The sequence below is a fragment of the Rhamphochromis longiceps genome, linkage group LG9 (assembly GCF_057381845.1).
Source record: "Rhamphochromis longiceps isolate RC_006_pf linkage group LG9, R_longiceps_female_GT1.1, whole genome shotgun sequence".
Classification (NCBI taxonomy): Eukaryota; Metazoa; Chordata; class Actinopteri; order Cichliformes; family Cichlidae; genus Rhamphochromis; species Rhamphochromis longiceps.
This window is the reverse complement of record NC_140565.1, coordinates 26,863,556-26,887,652: the sequence shown is the minus strand read 5'-3', so window position 1 is coordinate 26,887,652 and position 24,097 is coordinate 26,863,556. Positions and strand designations below refer to the sequence as shown.

At 39.1% G+C, this 24,097-nt stretch overlaps 1 protein-coding gene across 2 annotated transcripts in view; it reads left to right on the top strand.

Annotated features, from left to right (window-relative positions):
* gpr158a (G protein-coupled receptor 158a) overlaps window positions 1-24,097 on the top strand; it is a 96,854-nt gene that overhangs the window by 25,038 nt on the left and 47,719 nt on the right. For both annotated transcript variants that reach the window (XM_085419087.1, XM_085419088.1), the window contains exon 2: window positions 3,069-3,174. In XM_085419087.1, the coding sequence (XP_085275213.1) occupies window positions 3,069-3,174 (106 nt within the window). The remainder of the gene's footprint in view (window positions 1-3,068; window positions 3,175-24,097) is intronic.

Here is a 24,097-nt window from a genome sequence, read left to right as displayed (position 1 = left end):
TGGCTGCCATTTCCACTGTGTTCAGTGGAATATAACCAAACTTGCCACAGGATAGTTTTTACCTGTCAATGTTAATATTCCAGTGTGAATTCCTTAAATCAGCCTAAAATGGCTGAGCAGCAGAAATCCCCACACCCATCACCCTGGGGACCATTTTCTGCCCATTGACTTCCATTATAAATGCTATTTTTCAACCCCAAATTATCATCATATGATTTTATTTTTTCTTCTTTTCTTGGATGTCAATGAAGACTCAGGGCCTTGAAGTTTTAATTTTTAAATTGCAAAAAAAATGCAAAAAAAATAATGGCAGGTCAAAATGTATGTTGGTGCCAATCTTTGGTCCATCTAAAGGCCTACTTATAATGACAATCACATATTACTTCAACTGGTTTTTTGTGGAAATATTTAGTTTCGTTTTTTGGTTTTTGGGGCTTATAACACAGGGTGCTCATGTAATAACACTGGGATTTGAAGGGTTAAAACAACGAAAATATAATTAAAACTTTACATGAATATTTCAGGGAGAAGTAGTTTTACAAGGTTGGCTAATTTAAAGTGGAATAAAATATGGATATATGGTCTTTTTATGGTGTGGCTGAGAATGGTCCCTAGGGTGATGGGTGTGAGTTTTTTAAAGGATGGCAGGAGGGTTAAAATCTAATTTTCCTTTAAACGCAAAACACAAATCCTGGAAACTGGGAGACCAAAGTTTCCTGTTAATCCTATAACAAAATAAACCCAGTGTGAATGTCAGTGTTCAAACGGGCATCAAAGGAGTTAAAGGTCAGTGCAAAGTCGGCCGCTGATTTATTTGCAGGGAAGCAGCTGCAGGTTTTGCCTGATTAAATAGATAACAGCGCTGATTCGCCCGCTCACTTCAGAGCAGGGTTTGTGTTTATATTCATCCTGATCAAATAACAAAGTGTATATTTGGTGATTTTGTTCGAAAGCTACACGGCAACACTCGGGTTTTTTTCCTCTTGTGTCGGCTGGCATTTATGTAAAATGTTGTGTGTGAGAAACTTGAAGGCTCTGAATGCTGGATCAGAGAAATACCTTTTTTCATATGTGCACATTATCTTGGTGTCATGACACTCGTCCTACTGAGCTATAACTCTCCAGAGCATGTCTTCCATAAAGTTTAAAGTCGGTATAGATTTTCTAACAACACTTGCCTTGGGCTGTGCTCCATTTTTAAGTCTACCAAGAGAGAAAGCCTGTAAGTGGGCTGAGGTCGCTGAGAGACAGTTTAGAGTTTCTTGTGGATTTGAAGTATTTTGTCAAGCTTGTTTAGTTTTTTTTCCTTGTATAGTTACGCATATAGTATACAGCATTATGTAACTGTCTGTTGGCTTGTCCTGTGAGCTGCACTTGTGAAAGGGACATATGCCACACCAGTGAAAAGATTTGTCAGAATCAAAGGGGCTGACCTTCAAAATCACATACAGTGACCTTCTCTTCACAGAGCTTCAGAAAGCTAAGTAAGTCTAAATCCTCAACAGCTCCATTAGAAGGTCCTGCCTGGCTCAGCTGGTCGAAACGGAACAAAGAGTCCAGCCTCTTGCAGAGTGTCTCGTTGTGATGTAGTGCACGGCTAATTGCATCTCTGTCAGACTGATTTCTTTCTTAGGAAGAAGAGATGAGACATGAGGCAGACAAATGTCTGTTTTTGCTTTATAACATGTTAGAACCTATTAAAATTTCAGTTAAGATTCCAAGTACAGGTTTGTGCAATTACATGTTGAGGATTTTAAGGTAGTGTAACTCAGCGGTCCCCAACCCACGGGCCACGGACCGGTACCGGCTCAGTGGCCGCGAGAGTTAATCCTCGCGTGTGAAATTTATGGTTTTCAGGGTTTTTATCGTTTTTTAGCGTTATTCTTTAGAATCCTTATCGTTAACTCAGTTTCCCTGGGTCTTTTCCCATGTGTTATGAATAAATCTTCCTTTTTTTTGGTACCGGTACTGGTTTTATTTTGTTGCATCTATCCGCAACACCTTAAAAGCCGGTCCATGAAAATATTGTCAAACATAAACTGGTCCGTGGCGCTAAAAAGGTCGGGGACCGCTGGTGTAACTTTACTGTACTTTTAAGTGAAATTTGTAGATCAGACAATAACATACAGCTCATAATGTACTTGCTTTATCTACCTTCCTCAGTTCAACTCTTTTAATTTGAAAAGCTTCTATTTAGAAAACCATCCAAAAAAATCCCGTCTGACACAAATCAATCAATCACTCAATCAATAAATCAACAAAAGGGTAAATGACTTTCTTCAACAGCGGGTTTTAGTTGGCTTTACTACACTTTGTTTACTCCGTGGTCTTTTTGTTGTTTTCGGGTTTTGATTTCCTTGCAAATATAATTGAGTTTAGACTTGAGGTTTTATTGTTGTTCCAAATGTTTCAAGTTTTGATTTTTGTGTTTGTTGAATGTTTCGGTTCTTGTTTTGATTTCTTTATTCTAGCAGATTACAAGCTTTATTTTTTGTGTCCATTTTTGAGTATTTGCTTCCTGTTGTTTCTTGTGTTTTTTTGTAATGCCAAGTTTCAGTTTTACATCCTGTGTTTTGGTTCATTTCATTGTTTCTTTTAGTAGTTCCCTCAGTGATTCTTTGTTTTCTTTCTGTTACTTTCTGATTTATTTGAAGATTGAGTTTTCTGTCATGTCCTTTGTTAGTTATACCACGTGTGTTCTACTGTCCAATCAAACCTGTGTGTATAAATAGTCCCGTCGTCACAGGGAAGCGTCTGTTGTGCTTCCTTTTTTGCACTTGATCTTTTTTCATGTGTGTTGGTTTTCACATTTATGTCGTGAACTTTTTCTGCCTGAACTAATGGCCTTGTTTTGCATTCAAACCTCCACACTCAACTTTTCTGATATACAATATGCTTAAGAAAGAATGATACAATTTCAAAGTGCTTCAATTCCACAGCTGTTCACCATAACAATCAAATCGCGAAATGTTAGAAAATCATGTAAAGCTCTAGTTGAGTCCAAGAATAAAAACATGGAGGTAGAAATGACCCTAATAGATCTCTTTTAATGTCCTTCCATCTTGCAGGGGAGTGGTTCGAGTGGACATTAATCTACAGGATGTTGATATCGACCAGTGCTCCACTGATGGCTGGTTTGCTGGAACCCATCGATGCAACCTGACCACTATGGAGGTGAGTGTGCCAAGCATAGGGGCTAGATTGATTTGCTCAGTTAAACTGAACTGTAATCCACACCTACTGTGTCACATCTACACAAGGCTCCAAATGGAAAACCAGTAAATCTGTATGTCTTGTGACAAATGTGGGGATCCGATTCACCTTAAATGATACTGCTAACAATATAACCACTAAACTGAAGTGTACAGTGGATACAAAGCATCACTTGATGTTTATCTATGCGAATATATCCCACAGCGTGCCAAGGCTGCAGGGAAGATTTATGTTTTTGTCACACATGAAGCTTTGTCAAAGGCAGCTGCAGCTCGTCTCAGCTATTACCTCTGTCAAGGTTGCGTTGTCATGAAATATGATGTGTTTGTCTGACACTGAATGCACAGCTTTGCGTGAAACTAGGTAGACAGAGATGAGCCAAGTCATTTTGTAGTCATTAGCCAACTGATAAAGTACACAGACCCTATTGGTTCAAATCTTGAGGGTTTCCGTCCAGGGTCAAAAAATATATTTAACTCTAAGTATAGGTGCCTGGAATTGAGACGGAGGGTTATACTCATGTTCAGCATTGGCAGAGTAGCTCTGGTCATTTTTAAAATGAAAAACGTCTTGTCTCAAGGCCTACTTGGAAAAGATGATAAAATTCTCAGTACTGTTATTTTTAAGAGAATGTCAGACATTCACATTCACCATTTTGAAAACTATTATCATTAAACACTGAAGTTAGGTTTTGGGTCAGATAGTCATATTACTTGGCTTGTTTTGGACAACTTTTTGATCTTTAGTTTCTAATTTCACCACGTTCTTCAAGTTAGCTTGATTAGCTCTGCATCAGTGTGAGCACGTTTATAAAAGCACAACGTCGTGTTTAGAGAAAACCAAACATCTTATGCTAGTCAAGCGTGGTGGTGGAGGGATGGGCTGGTTTTGCAGACATGTGAACTGGGCACTTATTCTGGAGTTAAATATGAGACCATCCGTCCAACAGCTGAAAGTGGGTCATGCAACAGAACATTGATTACCTATTTAAACTTAGGTTATTGCTGGTAAAAATGGTTCAATAACCTAGTGGATGACCAGTTTAAAATGAGAAAAGTATGAAAATAAAAGTGCAAAAGTAAAGATTTAAAGTTTCACTAATTAAATAATTAATAATGCCATGTTATGTGCAGGTCATTACATTTTTATTCCTGCTGTTAATTGCAGCCCTTTATTTACCTGTCCTGCTGTCTACCTAGCAGGTAGTGTCCTGTGCGTTTCAGCCTCATCCTTAAGACTGATAGATTTTGAAGAGGTGCCGTAGATCAGGCTGCTTCATAATGCATGTGATGTAATGGATTGCAGTGAGCCTCTTTGAATAATTAATCACTCTCTTTGTCTGAGCACTTGCACCTCTCTGTGGACAGTCAATGGCAGAGACATTTGACATAGTGCCTCTGTGTCGGGTGACTGCGAGGAGAGAAATGCTTGGTTAATGGCATGGATTTTAGCCGGGTTTGCGGAATAATGTGTGCTCACACCGCGGGAGCATGTCAGGAGCGTGCTTGCTCAGAGCCGAATGATGAAAGCTGTTGTGGTTGTGGCACACTACAGGATGTGTCCTGTGTTGCTTGACAGCTTTATCGTGCGGAGGTGCTCATTATTGTCATGCCTGCTAGATAAACTATGTGGACAGGGAGAGCAACTGTATATGTGGACGTACGCTGACCAAGAGCAAGAGCAGCTGCAGCCACCACATTATTAGTCTTTGATGTGGAATGCAGGGGTTGTAATTCATATGTTTTGCAAGAAACTAAAAAGCAAAATCTTTGTGTCTGTTAGAGCCTCTTTCTGGTCTTAAAGTGCATGAACAGGCAATTTGGGGCTGATAGAGGAGGCATAGAAAGCATGACTGAAGTGTAATCAAGTGTTTTAGGATTTTTTGTGTGGTAATGCTGTAAAAAACACTAAAAGGGTTCCCCTGTATTTGCAAATAGGCATTCATTTAGTTTTATTGACTGTTTTTTAAGCTGTATAGGTATTCCCTCTTTATGTGCAGCAATTTGATGTGTAATGGGTTTCTTTGGGACCATTTTAAGATCCATGTAAGGCGTACTTTCTTTGTTTTATTGGAAACAAAGCACTTTGTTATGATGGTGTTGGGGTTGTTTATTTATGTGCAGCATTCACATTTCTTTTCCACCCTCAGATGCTCTTTATAGCAGCATTTACAGCAAACCCGTCACTACTACTTAGTGTCCTTTATGCATGCATCTCGCCATCATTATTTGCATAACAACTACAACTTCCATGCGTCGCGCATCCGCTGTTTTTCATTTGCATCTTAGGAGCTGCTTAAGTGGCACCATTCCAGCAACTGAATTTGATAAAATGCAGTCGCTTCCAGCCGCCCTGCCGGATTTCCAGGCCTCTCTTTCCTCTCAAGCTGCTGTTTGTCCAGCCGAGCGTACAGGCAGCCCAAACTCAGATGGAGGCAGATGACATGGATGACTGATCCAACAGGCGCGCACACTAAGGCAAAGCACAATGAAGCTCAGATTATTGACAGGAAAAATACAACAACCCCAACAGCATCCAAAGCCTGTGGTTATTTGAGGGCAATGCTGTCTTAAAATCTGTCAATATTTGTCTTTGATTCTTTAGTTTGTATTTTTGATTTCTTATGTTATATTTGAAATATGTTAAGTTCTTGTATTGTTATTATTAGTTTTGTTGTGTTTAGTCTTGTTTGTGTTTCACCTATGTCTCCTTGTTTATGAGTCTTTTTCTGTTTGTCATGTGTTATCTCCTTGTCTATATAGGTTCCCCCTGTGTCTCTCTCCTCTGTGTCCCTTTCCCTCTCTCTGTCTCTTGTGTCAGGCTTGCAACTTGCATCCCAGTTCATGTGTCTCCATGCTTCCTGTTTTATTTTGAAAGTATTGTGTTTACATGTTCAGTGTGTTTAGTTTTGCTTCCCCCGTGGCATCTTGCTCATTTGTGTCAGCTGTGTCTCCCCAGGTGTTTCCACTTCCCTCATTGCCCTTCTGTGTATTTAAGTCCTCTGTCTTCCTCTGTTCAGTGTTGGTGTGTCTGTTTTCGTTTCTTCATGTCATGTCTTCAGGAATCTCATGATTCTGTTTAGGTTATGTTCATGTTTGTCTCATAGTTTCTCATATTTACCTGCTCAGAATCATGATCATGTCTTATTGTCATAGTTGTCATAGTTTGGTTTTTCCCAGTCTAGGTTTTAGTTTTAGTTTTCGTCCCGGTTTGCTCTGCATTGATTTGTATTCACGTTTTTTGGCCAAATAAACAGCTCACGTTTTGTTACACCTTAGTTTTTGTCTCTTCCGTGTCTGCTTTTGGGTCCATGCCACAAACGCACTGGCCTGCCCAACGGGACAACTTCATTTTCATTTCACCATTTCTTACAGATTTCTAAACTGTGTGTGAAATCATTAAACAATACCATTTTGTTGGAAAAAATATTATTTGACAAATGAATATCAAGATGTCACCAGCTGCTGTGCAAGCTGAAGTTGAACTGTGTATGACATAATCTCTGGGGAAGCAACTGAGTGATATGAAAGACTCACAAAATAGCAACCTGCTCAACCTGTTAATACACAGGATTCCTACATAGAGATTGTGAAAAAGGCTGAAGTCACACCTTCTCTGTATTTTCCTAGAAAAAGACCCCTTGCTGCTGATTTTCAATCCAGTTTTGGGTTCGACCATTATTCCCGTTTCCCTTCCATAAGAATGGCTTCTTGACAGCTACTCTTCCATTAGGATAATCTCATTTAGGTTAAATGGATCAACTAAAAAGGTCAGATGCATCTCTCAGGTCCTTTGTCAGGTCTGTTAACCCTTTAAAACCGGTCGGAGTGGGCACGCTCCGTTTTGCGTAACTATTTTTAAATCCCTATAGAACTGCAACCACGTAAGCTAGCACAATAATTTTTTTGCATATGAAACCAGAGGAGTTGTACTTACATGTTATGCCATCAGCTTGCCCTAGGTCACGGTTTCTTATTCGGTTATATTCCAGAAACACGCTTTGCCGATCCGATCAGCTGTTCATAACACTTCCTACGTTGGAACAGACGTCAGAGCGAACTATGTCTGCCATTACTTGCCCGAAACCGGGAGTGACGTCATTTTCGCAGAAAATGTAGTTTACCTTCGGGGCCTTATAAGCCTATGCTGGTGTTTTTTAAAGTCATGTTTGACTTTATGCTTTCCTGAATAGTTTCAGGGATGCTTAGGACTAAAATTGCACTGCTGGAAATAGTTTATTTTGATGCACATGCTGTTTTTTTGTAAATTTGCATTATAATATTTTTTCTTCGTTTTTCCTGCAGTATATAAAAATTGGTGTATCTCAAAATAAAACTATGAAGACAATCAAAATGAATTTCCTGTGGTGGGAAACTATTTTGTGCAACTTTTTTGTATTTACAGTTTTGAGGGATAAACCTCTTAAATTTCTCTAACTAGAAATATATGTAAAAAAACCCCCACAAAAACAATTTTCAATTTGTTTGTAGTTTATTGCACTTTTTTGCAATTTATGTAGTTATTATGCACTTAATGCATACATATTATTTAAGTTTGGGCTATAACGGTTGTATTGATGTATAGCAACTTGAAATGGTCCCAAAAATGGCACTACAGCATGTAAATCGTTCGTGGCGATCGTGGCTCAAGAGTTGGGAGTTCGCCTTGTAATCGGAAGGTTGCCGGTTCGAGCCCCGGCTTGGACAGTCTCGGTCGTTGTGTCCTTGGGCAAGACACTTCACCCGTTGCCTACTGGTGGTGGTCAGAGGGCCCGGTGGCGCCAGTGTCCGGCAGCCTCGCCTCTGTCAGTGCGCCCCAGGGTGGCTGTGGCTACAATGTAGCTTGCCATCACCAGTGTGTGAATGTGTGCGTGAATGGGTGGATGACTGGATATGTAAAGCGCTTTGGGGTCCTTAGGGACTAGTAAAGCGCTATATAAATACAGGCCATTTACCAAAAATATAATATAAGCTCTGGCGGACTTGGTTCTATGGTAGGTCTTAAAGGGTTAAGTCATGACTTTCAGATACCGTTCTTCTGCTGTAGACAGAATTTTTTTTTAAGCCTGCCACTTCTTATTTTGTCATCTCTTTTGGCCAATTTCCTCAAAATTTTTAAAGACACATTGCACACCATGCTGAACTATACCAGGTTCAGTGCTAATAGCCTTTTGGAAATCACCTCATTGGTGCAAATATGCTGCACTATGCCTTTTCAAGCTATGCTATCTTGGGCATTTTGTAATAGTGCCAACTAAAGAAGGATGGATGGCTTTTGCACCGTACAGTACATTACTATACACACATTGCCTCAGGAAATATCAGTACTCAAGCACTTAAAACCATAATGCGAAATATAGACATAAAAGAGGAAAGGAAACAGTATTCGAAATAATGAAGTATTAATATTTTAATATTTCATTTTATTTATCATAAAAATACATCTTTGTATTTATTTATCATTGATCGGTGATATTTTAATCACGTGCAATGATGCATTTACTGGTGCAGGAAAATAGCACAAGTGATGTTTCCCTATATTGCCAATGAGCTCAGGGTTTTCTATGCAGAAGATTATATGCTAGGCATTACACATACATCACCATCAGTTTGCAGGAGCAGGCTTGTCACTGTACTGCTGTCAAAAAGTAGTATAGCAATCAATTTATTATAGACTGCATTTATTTAGCTAGGAGCAAACACTGCAGTTCCTTTGATTAGAGATGCAGGTCTGACTTAAACCAATCACGATGAAACTACACGAATGAACAGAGACGAGCGCGAAGCCCACGGATGATCAACCCCAATCTTACCTTCATTTCCTGTGGAAAAAGTGTACACACTCTTGTTGGGGTTCTCGTCTCTCCTCCTCTCATCTCTCACTAATGGCACTTCCATTAGTGCGTTTCAATGTTCTCCAAAAGTCTAGGACTTTGCTGCCCTGGGGTCAGCTTTCATAAGAGAATGTGGCTGTGGATGATGATGAATGTTTCAATCAATTAGCTTATTGCTGGGAACAAGTGGTGGGGCCCAGGGGGATCGTAGCCTGTGAAAGCCAGTGACACATTACCTGAATGATTACGCCACCCGCCGTAACAAGAAACCCTGACTCTGTTCTGTGCCGTTTCTTTTTGAGGGATGCTGAGTAAGATGAGTAACCTCTCACTCAGTTTTATTAACTGGAAATAGTAAAAAAAAGAAAGAAGAAAAACCTAAAATACAAACACACACAAAAACTCCACAAAAAGCACTCCAAGGGCATAAACCTCCACCAAGGCCTTTCAGTCTCTGGGCAGTATTTCATTTTAAAGGAATAGTATTGCATTTTGTACATATTTGTTTGTTGTTGTTGTTCTTTTTAAATGCATTTTAACCTCCTAGGACCTGGCATCCACATTTGTGGACATCACGTTTTGGGATGTCTAGACCAAATACCTAATTTTGCTCTACGAGGGCCTGATATCCATTTACGAGGACATTATACTGCCACTGTTCTAACAAAATTTAAAATGCATGTCCTCATATGTGGCTCTCATTTTTCTCAGAAACAAACATTAGGTAAAAAAAAAAAAATCTGGTTATTCTTTGTTTTTACATTCATCAGGTCCCAATCAGCCCAAATAGCCATCAAAGAGTTCTGGTCTTAGGAGGTTAAATTTGCACTTGTTTCGACTAAAATATAAAATGCAGAGTTTTGTTATTTGCTTTGTTGAAACAGATTTCAGCACACCTGATTTACTTTTATAATGAAGTATTTATTTTATTGTTTTGTAAAATGTATTTAAACATTATTATTAACATTATAAATAGTTCTATATAGCACTCTGACTTTCAGATCAATCTATCAACCTTGAAGGAGAGGTCAGAGGTCAAATGTGACATGATATTGAAAATCTTTATATGGTATTTTCTATATGTTAACAATACACACCATACTTTCAAGGGTCATCCAGTCTACAAGGGTTTTTGTCAATTTTCAAGCAATAAGTCACCAAGTTCATCTTGAAGACTGCGGTGGATGTAAGCCAAATTGTATTGGATTGTTACCATGACTCTGCTCTACACCACTACAAGGTTTTACCAGAATTTATTTAGTTCTTGAGCATGACATGCAAACACTACCAAAAACATAACCTCCTTGGCAAAGGTAATGACAGCAACTCAAACTTTATATTGGTGTATTATAATATTTTTGTATCTGAGTTTCATTATTTTTAATTTAAAATTAAAGCTGTGAAGTATATATTACTTAATTACATTTATTTTTTTTATATGAGAAAAAAGGAAATAAACTAAACTAAATTTTAAAAGGCTAACTCTGCTTTTTCCTATCTTAACTTTTTTTGTTAAAGATATCTCACTCCAGACACTGAAGTAGAAATTCAAGTTGCTGTATGTGCTTGTTTTGACAAGAAATTTAAATGGAACAGGATTTTCAACAAAACTTTTTATTATATCAAATAAATAAATAAATAAAAAAGCTTTCCATTTGGACGCGCTGCATCAACCATCCTGTTCAAAACATACATAGCACATCCATGAAAGCACTCAGAAAACCAAACCGCTGCCTCGGTGACGTTTCAGGGTGACGTTTCAGGGTGACGTTTCATGGCGTTTTATGCACTCAGCAGCATGTGCGGTTTATTTTTGCCTCACTGTGGTGCTCTGTCTGCTGTTGAAAAGCTGAAATGGTTATTTGTGCTCTGTCTGTTGAATCACTGTTTCATCTTGACCTTGGATCACAAGGTTGTCCTGGCCCAGCCTGTTATCATCTCAATCACATGCTGATTCCTCCGCCGTGCACCCAGCACTGCTGAATTAATAACGGCATCAGTGTTAAACAACTGCTGCTCCGTCTTATCTCACCTTCTGTCCCTCCCCCTGTCCTACACATATGTTGTCCTCACATTAGGACATTACAGTGGCTTCCATTTATTTCCTGGGGGCTCATCCACTATGACCGCGTTGTCTCTCTCAATCTCCCAAACTTACCACAATATAAATTAAAAACTAACCAACATGTTTTAGTCCAACAATGAATAATTAACCATGCAAAGACCAGATTTAATTGGTTTCTTCCACAACATTTTTTTCCTAGTATAGCCCAAAATAAATATTTAACGTCATGGCTACAATACACCAGTGGTTCCCACTTGCAACTGATAGTTGGTTTGGATCGATGCCCAATCACATTCTCACCATAAACAAACTGTACTGGAGTTTTTTGAGGAGGAGGCTTGTGTCTGGTTCCAAGGAAGAGGAAAACAGACCAGAGTCTGATTCAGATGGACTAAACAGAGCAGGGATGAAAACACCCTGAGTCATCACCCTAACCTTAACCTTAATAGGAAAGTTTAAAAGTAGTTTTTGAGTTTTGTCCGTTTGAATGATAATTTTCTGTGTCCTTGTTGTCAAGACTTTGGAGGGAGAACAATTGTCCCATTTGTGCTCATCATTCTTGCAAATAGTGCCGGATCACATCGCTGGCACAAGTTGCACTTTTTTTGCAACCTCGTGTGTATTGATGACACACGTTTAAGACAGTGTTGGTTTTTCCTGCGATTTTAATGATCTCAGTACACAATCAAAGATGATTCATAGATTATACAGAGGAAGATGTTGCAAGAGTTTCAAAGACTAAGCTTTCTAAAAAAAAAAAAACAAACCTTGTACTTGCTTCTGGTTCTGTTTTTTAGTAATACCAACGCTGATGTGGAGTTTTTGTTTAGGCGGTGAAACCTATCATTTACGAGAATAGTGCAGCTAGTGCTGGTAAAAATGGTACATAACTGTGGCGACATCACTGTTTGCGTGTGAAGCGACTGATGTGGCGAGCATAAATGGGCCATTAGACTCGGAAGGTTTTTGGCCCTGCAGTGGTTTTACAAGCATACTATATTTGTTCTCTTCAGCATGAACAGATTTCTATCCTAACATTACGATTAATGCAAACACATCCTGCAGTCCCAACAAGCTTGAAAGGAAAACAGCTGATTGGCCCCAACAGTACAACACAAGCCATCCATGTCACGCATTGTTTCCCTGATTTACATCTCATTGGCTAGCAATCTTTCCTTGCAGCCGGACTATAACTTACCAAGATCAGGCAAGAAAAAGGCTGCATATTGTACTGGCAGCTATGATAACGTGCCCTTTATTTGCATGGCAGTGGATGCAAAAGAACATGCAAATCTACTGGGAGAGTTTACTTGAAAACATGAGATACAGTCCCTTAATTTGGCTCATCTATTCATTTAACGTTTAAAAATGACATATGACGGGTTAAACTGATGGGGCTCATTTTAAAACACTGACATTCATTAGTCAGTGTGTCACAAATAAGATTGATTTGAGTTGTATTTGCATGCAAATGTTTTAGACCTCATTCTGTCCCATAATGACTTGTCTTTTGTGCTTGCAATCATTCGAATATGCAAAATTGCCATTTTTTTCTCCCTAAAATTCACCGTAATTGAAAAACTAGTGTTGCTACTTTTCTCCTGCTAAAATGCCTGTTCAGCCCAACACTGAGAGCAATTAAACATGCAATTAAATCTTAGTTTATATTCAATTTGTGTAATTTAATAGTTTTGTTGCTCATTTAAGCCTGACAAGGGGCTTGGGAGCACAGAAAAAAACATGTACTTTAAGTGTTTTTTGGCGGGTTAAGTACATTATTGCTGGTCATAACTGGTAATATATCCAAATATTCCATTTATCCATTTTTTTGACACTCCAAAAATATATAAAGACATGGATATTTAATGCTGTGCAAAGAATTGGTGTATTTTTGTGGTCAGTAAAGGCGCTTTACATGGCCTACTTTTGAGTTACATCCAAACATGTCCTTTTTTTCTCCACTGGATCTTCATATTTCACTCGACATGGCGTACACTCAGGAAAATCCCAGAGTCCCCTGTGGGAACGTGATCCACATTAGCTGAGCAACATTTATCTGCTTGTTTCTCTGACAGCTTTCCCATCCAAGTGTTCCCTCTGCACTCATTCAGCAAAAACGCTTCCCTCTTCATCTGCAGGCCTCCCGTGTATTGTAAGATTAAAAAAAAAAAAGCAGTTGTTTTAGCACCTTGGGAATTCCCCTGGTGTTAGAGACTCGGCATCGTTGTGGGGCAGAGATTCCCTCAAGACGCACATGTCAGGAATGGTGTCACACCGGGCCATGGTCCTTTCAACCTGTGCATTCTCGGTGAAGAGGAGCAAGTTTTAATTAATTACATTCCTTTCTTGTTGTTGCTGTTGAAAGAGTATGTTGGACGCGATTTACAGGGTAATTGATAATTATCTACAGTGATCTCAGCAAAAGCTGTGATTATGCTTCAGAGTTGATAAGATAGAAAGGAAGTCTGGAAATCCTTTTGTGCTGGTGAGGTATGCATCATTGTAAGGAGGAAGAACTTTAAAAGGTAAAAGATAATTCAACTCTCTTTCCACTGTTAAAAGAAAGATTAAGGAGTTTCTTAAGGATGAACAGCGATTTAGATCCATCTGCAGCTCTGCAGATGGAGTGTTACATAGTTTTGTGCTGGAAAAGTAGTTTCATGAGACTGATAGCTGTATTTGAAATTGTACTGACCTATTGTCACATTGAAAAAGTGCAATGTAAATTGTGCACTGTTGTCAAAATGGGTAACATAGACTTTAGATTTTAAATACATGCTTAATGTTGTATAAAGGGCATTTCAAGCCAAATTACAATTTTCTCCCAAATACCCAAACAGCAAAACCTAAAACTATGACTCAAACTCCTGCCTGACGTTTAGGGGTTGGTGTGCCACCGAATCCAGACTGTTTTAGGAACATGTATATGCTGCTTTTCAGGGGGTAGAAACAAGCCACTGATATAACTGTTCAGTTATAGGACTTTTCAGTTTCTGTGATTTCCTTATTCTCCCTGTGCTTGTGTGTCTATAGGTTTTCTCCAAGTACTCCGTCTCCCTACCACAAACCAAAGACATGCATGTTTGGGTTTGTTGGGGTAGGCTCTAACCTGGGACCCTGAATTGGATAACTGCTCAACTGTTCTTCCTAACTATTCACCTCAAGAAGTATTTGCGTGGATGTTTTCTCCTTTGGTTTCCAAGAACTCTTTCACTACACAGTATCATGTGCCTCCAAGATGTTGAAGGCCCTTCCTCCTAACCCCTGTTAGGTCACCACCTTGTTTTGGTCAAGGAGCTTGCATCAGTGATCCTTAGAGTTATACCAGGTAGGATCACCCATACTGGCAAAGTTGAAGGGTATAGGCCAAGCAAAAGACTGTTGGAGGGTGGGCATAAGGTTAGCACCCATATTCTGTAAAAAGAATTCCTTTGCTACATAAACTTTAACAGAAGGATCTAACATAACTAATATAGTCACAAACATGAGTACTGGGTCTCAGAACAAACAGACTCACTCAAATGATTCATAATTCCTCAGATATTTACAAAGCTCCTTCTGGAAGCACTTTTTAAAAAATATATATTACACTATATATTGAAAAACACACATTTTTACATTAAAATACTTGAAGCAAGGCTGCAATTTCTTTACTGTAAAAATTTTAGTGACTATATTGTAATTTATTCAAGTTTTTTTTATTTGTTTTAGAGGACAACACAATAAAAAGCATACAGTATTATATCTAACGTTAACATTCACATTCCTTGAATGACCATGATTTAGTTGACTGAGAATCTACACAGAGAGCAATAATGTCATTTCTATAGTGTGTATGTAGCGATTCTCTATTTTTACAATATTTATATAGTAATACTGTAATTTCTACTGTCTGTTTACATACATATACAGTTTATTTTAAGAAATAATATCGTTTATGGGGGGAAAATCTACTTTTTTCCCCACATATATGTGGAGGGAAAGTAAAGTTTTTCCCCATATGTAGTTTTTCCTCTTTTTTTTTTAAACTGCAAATTTTAAATGGTGAAGTTTCTGTTTTCAGTATTCAGTTTGGAAAAGCATGCAACATTAAAAATAACCCATATCCTCAATATTGAGGATTCTGTTTGTTTTTCTGATATCCTGTTAACTCAGGATAAATAAAACCGCTGATGAACAAAATTAATCTCCCCACTGGACACAAATAAGATGCTCTGTGGGCCACAGTGTTTTCGCTTCAGTGGTGTTCAAGATGACAACATCAAGGTAGAGAGCTGTTGGCCATAATGCACAGTGAGGAGAGATCACAAGATACTTCTGGTGTTAACTGTGGCTCCCTGCCCCCAGCAGTGCAGGCCTCTTTAAATGCTGTCGCACTAATTGGCTATGTGAATAATCCTGGAACTCTGAATTTACGTGGAAACACTTTGAAGGGTTGAATACATTTGCCCCCGGGCAAAGTCTTGCATCCGCTCTACCCAGCCGTAGCAGCACGGCGTCAGCTGACGCAGAAAGCAAACAGTCGGCCCAGAGAGGATAAGAGATGGGTTGAAAGTAAAGGTAAAACATTTGTCTAGGGACCCATGAGATTGGATGTAAAATGAGTGCAGCTGTGTGGCTACAAACAAAAAAATTGGGAAAAGAACAGTGAGGGTGCACGGGCAAAAAGATAAGGTAGTAGCAGTGACAATGACTTGGCAGCAGGCTTCTTTTCACCCACGTCTTTTACTCCTGAAAGATCCTAATATATCGATGAAATGTAATTCCTCATCTAGGTCTGCCAAAGGGTGCCTGAGGATTCTCACTGCTTTTATTCACATTCCTTCAGTTGCTGCCTGTCAGCCTTGTATTAAGAGAATATCGGAAAAATCACAACACAGAAAAATTACATTTCACTCAATTATAATAGTTCAAATGAAGGCCTGATGAACTAGAGATGCTCAGCTAACAAGCTAAGGCAGGTACAGAACAGCCTCTGAAATATATCAATGAACAAAAGCAGCAGACATCCCAGGCATTCATGACCTCTGTCCCTGTGCCCACTGACGATGCTTACAGTTCTTTTTTCAGTGCTTATGTGTGTGTTCGTGTGGTGGACGGTCTGCTGCAAGTTGCAAGAATCACTTGCATTGTACAGTGTGGATAAATTTGCCTGGCTAGTTTGTTTTGACACATACATAAGCTGCAAATGTGATTATGAAAGCAATATCCATGCAGTGTCTGTTGTGTGCACTAAGAAGCTCTATGTGTTTACTCGTCTCATTCTGATGGCAGTGTTAAGCTCCCCGTAGGCCAGACTGTTTATCTTGCTGGTGTTTAGGCTTTGGTCTTTGGACTGTACCCAAAGCGAGGCCTTGCTGTCAGTGCAGCTCCGCTCCGGTTAAACTCCTGCTAGTTGACCTCGTTTAAAGGCCTGGCTGCCTGTCTAGCTGTCCCTCTGAGCAGGGAGCCACAGTCATCCAGCAGTCTGCAGTGTCACTGCCTCTGTGTTTGCTGGTGAGTCTGCACAAGCCTTAAATTTCATAGCCATAACCAGTGCCAAGATGCATTGCCCCATCTTTGCCCTAAAAGCTAAAAAAGAAGAAGAAGAAGAAAAAAGTACAATACTAGCCCGAAGCAAAAATAAAAATTGACGTCAGACACTCTCTTCTTTTGACCTCTGTGTTATTCTCTCTCACAAAAAATAGACAGCTACAAAATCTGTGAACTATATTCTTGCTACTCTAATTTAATTTATCTTCTCATCATTAAAGTGGACTGTTTATGCTCATTTCTAGCTCTATAAGTAACTTTGCATGATCTTTAGCGATCAAAATAATCCTTATTTATCTTAAAATGGGCCACGTTGCTGCTCTTCACTTCATCTGCTGCTTGAAAACAAGCCATCTCATATAGCTTTCTCCTCTCTTGATGCCAAAATGTTTGTGCAGGTTCTCAGTCATCCAGGTTATGGTAATCTAAGGAGCTTGGAAAGAAAGCGACTGGACTTCTTTAAGTTTCATGACAAGGTTTCTCCTCTCATCCAAGAGTTTCAGCTCTAAAGCCAAATGGTGGCGAGTCCCAGGTATTAAACCCTACTTAGGGCTGTCCCTTAAAAGGGTTGTTGACCCACTATTGATTATGTGCTTCATCACATAAGCCAAAAATAACCCATGACTTTTTTTCAAACCTTTAGAACTGAAGAAGCTTCTCAGATGAGAAATGTCTTCACGAAACTCAAAGAAGTCCAACCTCCTTAGACCCCTTCAAGCCAACTTTCTTCTAACTAGCTGCCCCATGCAAACAGAAGGTTTAAAGAGCAAGTGGGAAGCGACCCACACAAGAGACTGGATGGGAAGTCACTTGCATGCATTTTTTTTCAGAGCTCTCACTGAAGGGTGAGAAATGCAACAGGATGCCTGAGTGTTCAGCACACCGCGTACAACTTCCTTCAAAATAAAAACAAACATGCATCGTCTAATTTCCCTCGTGCCTGCATACACATCTCGAGCTGATAATTTACTGCCTGCTCTGCACACACATGCAAACAGGATAAATTGCCCTCCTCCTCGTCCTTCTCCGCCTAACCTGCTTTCTGTGCATTCTATAGTTCAGTGTGCAATGATTGGATAAAAAAATTTTCCTCTGGGTTTTTGCTGAACTGCAGGATCATTACAAATATCTACAGAGGCTAATTAGTGCTTGATTAGGTGCTATGCTGGACTGGAAGAGCGTGGGCTATTTCAAAATGAGGAAGAGTCCTTGGCAGGCTCTAATTAGCTAACAAAATTAAGGTAGTTCTGGTTTCCCATTCAGGTAGAAGACTCCTGGCCTCTGCATCAATTAGAGAAGATAAACTTGATTTTAGATTTGTTTTTTGCTTTTTTTACTTTCATGCTTTATGCCGTACAGAGGTGAGGGAGGAAGACTTTGCCTGGACAAAATAGATGTTGAAAGTGTACACAATATTATACTGTTATAATTACTCTAGTTACTTAATAGTTACAGCTAACCCTATCTCTTCTCAGACCTATCCTCTTCTTATTTGGTACCTACTAAATAGTAAAAAAAAAACAAGTTTACAATGGATTTGTCAAGATTTGGATGTGCAGACGATGTAAGTGCTCTAACGTTTGTCACCGTCAATGAAGTCCACACTGTGTGACAGTGTTAAAAATGCAACTTTACAGAATAAAAATCAACCAAACGTCATTATTAAGCGATAATGAAAAGTGTCAGCTAACCACAGTTCAAAGAATACAAGGAACAATGAAAACATGAAGACAAAGCAGAGAACTTAACAAACACCACACAGAAGACTGGACTGTATATACACAGAGGGCTGATTAGGGAAGTGGTGAACAAGGCACAGCTGAATATAATAAAGACAATCAACTAACAGGAAGTAAAGCCAAAAACAAGATAAAAGAGTGAACTACTTAACAGAATAAAGCAGGAAATGAATAACAACCATAAGTGGTGGCTGTAGCTCACCAGCCTTCCGATCATCGGAAGGTTGGTGGTTCGATTCCTGGCTTCCTCTAGTCTGCATGCCAAATATCCTTGGGCAAGATACTAACCCCAAATTGTATGAATGTGTATGAATGTTAGCTATAAAGCACTTAGAAAAATGTGCTTGTGCGAATGGGTGTGAATGGGTGAATGCACAAATTGTGTAAAGCGCTTTGAGTGCTCAGATGAGTAGAAAAGCGCTATATAAGAACCAGTCCATTTGTCATTTACCATAACTTCAACAGGGAGATGCTGTAGCATCAATGAGTATTCAAGGGGGGATACTCAGAGAACTAAACACAGACATGATAACAAACTCAAAGTAACCCAAAGATAAAACAAAAAACGAACAGTAGAAGAGTAAAAGCTTAAAGCTTCTTTTAGTATAACCTTAAATGCAAGAGATGGATCTGCAGATTCTTGACATCCTCCTGGTCTCAGGACCACCACTCTATGATCTTACAATTATTCAGACTCTGTGAACACTGACTGGTGGTCAAAATACAAGATTACTTTGAGCAACAAAAAGAGAGAAACCAAACAGACTAAACAACTAATCATCAACACACGTCCAAACATCCTAGAGCAACTCAAAACCCTGAAATAAAATTATGTTGATTGATTTTGGTATTGCAGAAATGTAAATAAGTCAGAAAAATTGTGTTACCAAAGAAAAATCTAGTATCAACAAACGATACTGTATGATTTCTTTTTTTGTGCCAATAATTTAAAAAGGTTTTGGACCATAAGGATTTGTTTATGCCAAATAGAGGCCATGGGTATGGAAAATGATGGTTCTAATGTTATAAATCCACTGACAGTAATAGCCACAATAATGATAATAACTTACTTGTAAAAACCATTTTAAAACCTGAAGTGGCCTGATCTGAAATGAATACAATTGAAGTGGTGTTGTTATCTGACCCTGCTTTGCCCAAATGAATTAGTCTCGAGTTCAATAATGCTCTCTATTCACTGTTAATGCACAGGTCAAAGGTGAGATACAATGTGAGGCCTTTCAGGGTCATTAAAAAAAGATCAACATGGATTCAGGTGCAGCTGTGCACTGCTATGAATCTGAAACATGGCGGCAAAAAGATAAATTTTAGAAATAAACTGTAACTATCTTTGACAAAAGACCCCTACCACAGAGCAGACGCTTAGATTCTATTGATTTTAATACACTAAGTTACCACGGAAACATCCACCAGTGCGTAAACCTCTGCTTTTCTGGTTCCTCCGGTTTTGGGCTCTCCTCCACATTTTTGGATCCTGGCTGCAGGAATTTGATCCCATGAGTCACAAAAGCATTAGAGAGGCTGGGTGTCGGTTGATAAGGACGTATCAGGACAGAGGTTCTGACACAAAATCTTATTTATTTATTTATTTATTGCATGAGAGCATTATTGTCGTGCTGAAACAGGAAAGGACAGAAACTGCTGGAGGCGTTCTTTTGTCTAAAACATCATCCCACATAAAGCCACATAAGAAATCAGAAGCGATGCTGTTTATCCAAACTATTGAAAATAGTCCTTAATAAGAAACAAACCACAAATTCTCTGTGTCCAAGTCAAGAGTAATATTCCAAGGTATATTATTCAAGTTAAATAAAGCTTGAGCTGAGCTTAAATGGATTTCTGTTTGGTGCTTTTTCAGGTCAAATTTGAATTAAAATTATCACAAAAAAATCAGACATTAATGATTAAAATGTGGTCTGTTAGAGGCAGCGCAGAGATAGGGAGTCTGAGTGTGGATGTGAAGCATGCCGCCAGTTGTGTGTACGTACCTGTTGAAGGCAGGCCATGTTGGTCTGAGAGCACAGTGCACTCTAACACAAAGGCACCAAGTCACCATGACAATTAGCGTGTCAGAGTGTGCGTGACTGACAGCTGCCACAGCTGGGAGGTAAACAACAATGAGCAACGCTGATGAATAAACCTGGAGTGTCTGAGGCACTCACTACAATACAAGCGCTGCATGTCTCTTATACACGCGACTGTCGTAAAGAATAAATCTATTTACTTACATCTTATTCTGGGATAATTTCAGAAATAGAAATTTGATTATTTACATGGCTGGAATTTGCAATACTGTCTTTATATTTCGTGCTTCCTGGTCTGAAGCTCTGCGTTTAGCAGGGAAATATAAATTAAAATGAGAAGAAGCAACAGAAGAAAAATCAGAACAATTGCAATAGGGTTCCTGCAGCTTCCCTGCCTGGACCATAATTAATAGAAGATGTCATGCATATAGAAGTAGGTCACTGCCTGTGTGTGCTTCCTTTGAAATACCATAACACTGTGTTGTTTTATAAGCAGAGAAGATTTAGCCTACATAACAGAATGCAGAATAGACAATGGCAGTGATATATTTATATTTGAAAGCCTCCTTTTATTGATTTATCTGCAAATACTTTCCTCCAGCAATCAGTTGTTTAGTCAGTTACATCATAAAACGTTCTACATCACAAAAAAACCCTTGAAACTCGAAAACATTTCAAACACATTTGATGAGATGCATGTACATAATGCTTGGTATTTTAACTAGATGATCTTCAATTTGACTAATTGTTCCAAGACTTAAATTTCAAATATACTGCGTTGATCTTAGACAATATTCTGTCAGTGATAGGCTCAGGTAATTGTTTCTTGCTAAAAGTCATATTCTTGGTAACTTAGAATTGTGCACATCTCCATAAAACATTTTGAAAGATGTGTTCATTTTCACTCATTTTCAGTTTTACTCATAAGGATGACTTTACTCTATGTGAGCGTCCACCATTGTAACAGTGTATATAAGGGAAAGAATTATAGCCCCATGTTAATATTTTACAATATTCATCATTATTTGCAAACCTAAAGTGTTTACTGCATCTTGCTGCACAGCTGCTTTGCTGGTACCAGATTGAACCCCTCCAGTCTTGATTCTTCATTGGATAGATTCAACAAGGTGCTGGAAACATTCCTCAGAGATTTAGGTCAATATTGAGATCAAAGCTTCACACAGTAGCTGCAGATTTTTTGGCTGCACGTGATAATGCGAATCTCCTGTTCCACCACATCCCAAAAATCCTCTACTGGATTCAGATCTGGTGACCGTGAAGGCCATTTGAGTACAGTGTGACATGTGTGGCATGGTCATCAGCTCATCAGAGAGTCCAGTTTTGGGCTTAGGTTGTGCAGAGAGTGACACCCAGTGTGGTCTTCTGCTGCTTGTGGTCCATCTGCTTCAGCTTTAAATGGGTTATGTATTCAGAGATGCTCTTCTGCAAACCTTGGTTTGCAACGAGTGGTTATTTCAGCTTGATGAAGTCTAGCTATTCTACTCTGACCTTGACTGATAACACATTTTAGCTCAGAGACCTGCTGCTCACTGGATATTTTCTCTTTAAACCCTGAAGTTGGTTGTGTTGGAAAATCCCGGCAAATAAGCAGTTTCTGAAATGCTGTTTAAAAGTCATTTAAATTACCTTTCTGCTGCATCCTGATGCTCAGTTTGACATTCAGTAAGACATCCTAACTATGTCTACATGCCTAATTGCACTGACTTGCTGCCGTGCTATTGGCTGATTAGATATTTGGATTAACGAGCAGAGGAACAGTTGTACCTATTGTCAATATGGTTCATAAAACAATGTAAAAGATACAATTACTGTTTTATGACTAATTTTCTAAGAACATTATCTTGTTTTTTTAAGATGAAAGATTTCTTGTGGCTTTGCATTTTACAGTCCTTTGAAATGTACCAGTCTTCTGCCTGAGATCACATGTGATTGATGGCAGGTAGCTCAGAGGTGGACTGCTTCTCCCTTCAACAAACTCCACATCTGAGCCCCTGCATCAGTCACCACAGCAGGCAGGAATGGGATGTACTGCCAGGGCTATTCCTGGCTCCCCCTGTCACACACACTAAAAATATGCATGCTGGCACACACACACACACACACACACACACACACACACACACACACACACACACACACACACACACACACACACACACACACACACACACACACACACCTGTCTCTGACAGTTTCTCCTAGTGTCTCCATCAGGTGGGAATATTAACAGTGGCAGGCAGTAGCTGTAGCACGATGAACCTGTCCTGAGGTAGTGACTTTTGGAGAATCAGTGGGGAAATCAGTTACCAGACTTTTTGTTGTTCCACAGTCCTCATTTAAAGCAAGAGCAGGTGGATTCAGATGAAAGATGGACAACTTGCCAATATGGCGAATCATCTGCTTTACAGATTCAATTCTGTGATTTTTTTGGTCTCTAGACAGTGCGGAGCTAAAACTATCCAGTGAAATCCAAACAGCTTCCTAAGCACCTTATTTATGCGCTCATTCATTTTACTCATCAATGTCCAATCTGAGTCTCTGGTTTTGAGTGACTTGGCAGTTTGCAGTTACCTCTGGCTGTCATTTCAAGCCAATAATAAGCAAAGAAAAATCAGGTCCATAAGCTGCATAAGCCTCGATTTTATTAAGTACAAAACAAGGTATCAGTAAAATGCAGTTTTACAAAAGAAAGTAATCAAATTCTGCATCTGTAAGACTTTTATAATAATGAACTATATTCTTCTCCCTCATTGTTCTCTAGAGTATCTGTGCTCTTGTTTGCATATGTTATTACAAGTTAACAAGTTTGTAAGATAATGGAGTGGCATATTAAGATAATTACTCATTTACCATTTACTATTTGGAGTCACTTCTCTGAGTCAGACCTGATGTACTTAACTCCAAAACTGATTCATAAGCTCCTGCAGCACTCTTTACGTGAAACACAACAAGTCACTAACTCTGTTCATACACTCTTTGGAGCTGCACAGATGGACCTCTAGAACTTCTCACTAAACAACCACACTGAGCTAAAGATGCTAAAATGCTGTGCAGGTTGGGTGATAATTCTGTGTGATCTTCACTGTAACTAAATTTTACAAAATATACCTGCCTTTCACTATAAAATAATTTATTTCTAGTGAGGTTTAAAATATCCTTTAGTCAACAGTATAACAACAAACCCACAGACTGTAAATAAAGGATGGCTAAGGAGTCGCACCTCTATTGTAGCTGACCAGCTGGGGGCAACTCCTCTGGCTACATAAAGACTGATGGTCACGTTTTCTATAGCCACACTAAACACTTTGCTAATGAACATTTGGTCTATTTTCTTTGTGGTCACTAGTTTCAAATCTTACTAAATATAACATGATGTTTATTGGGTAACTAACGTTGCTCTTCAGAGAGAACCAGATGACAGCAGCAGGGAATGCTTTCGGGCATGGCTACTTTCTGAATGAGAAGTTGCTACGGTATGAGCATGCAGTGTCAAACTGTAGTTTGACAGTCAGCTCTAGCTTCATATGTCTGTTTTCAAAACAGAGTGTTTAATACTTAGTTTAAGGCTTCCAGATGGAGCTTCACAAACCAGTGAATCATATCACTGTGGCTACACCCTTCAATACACAGTCTGTGCATAAACAAAAATTAA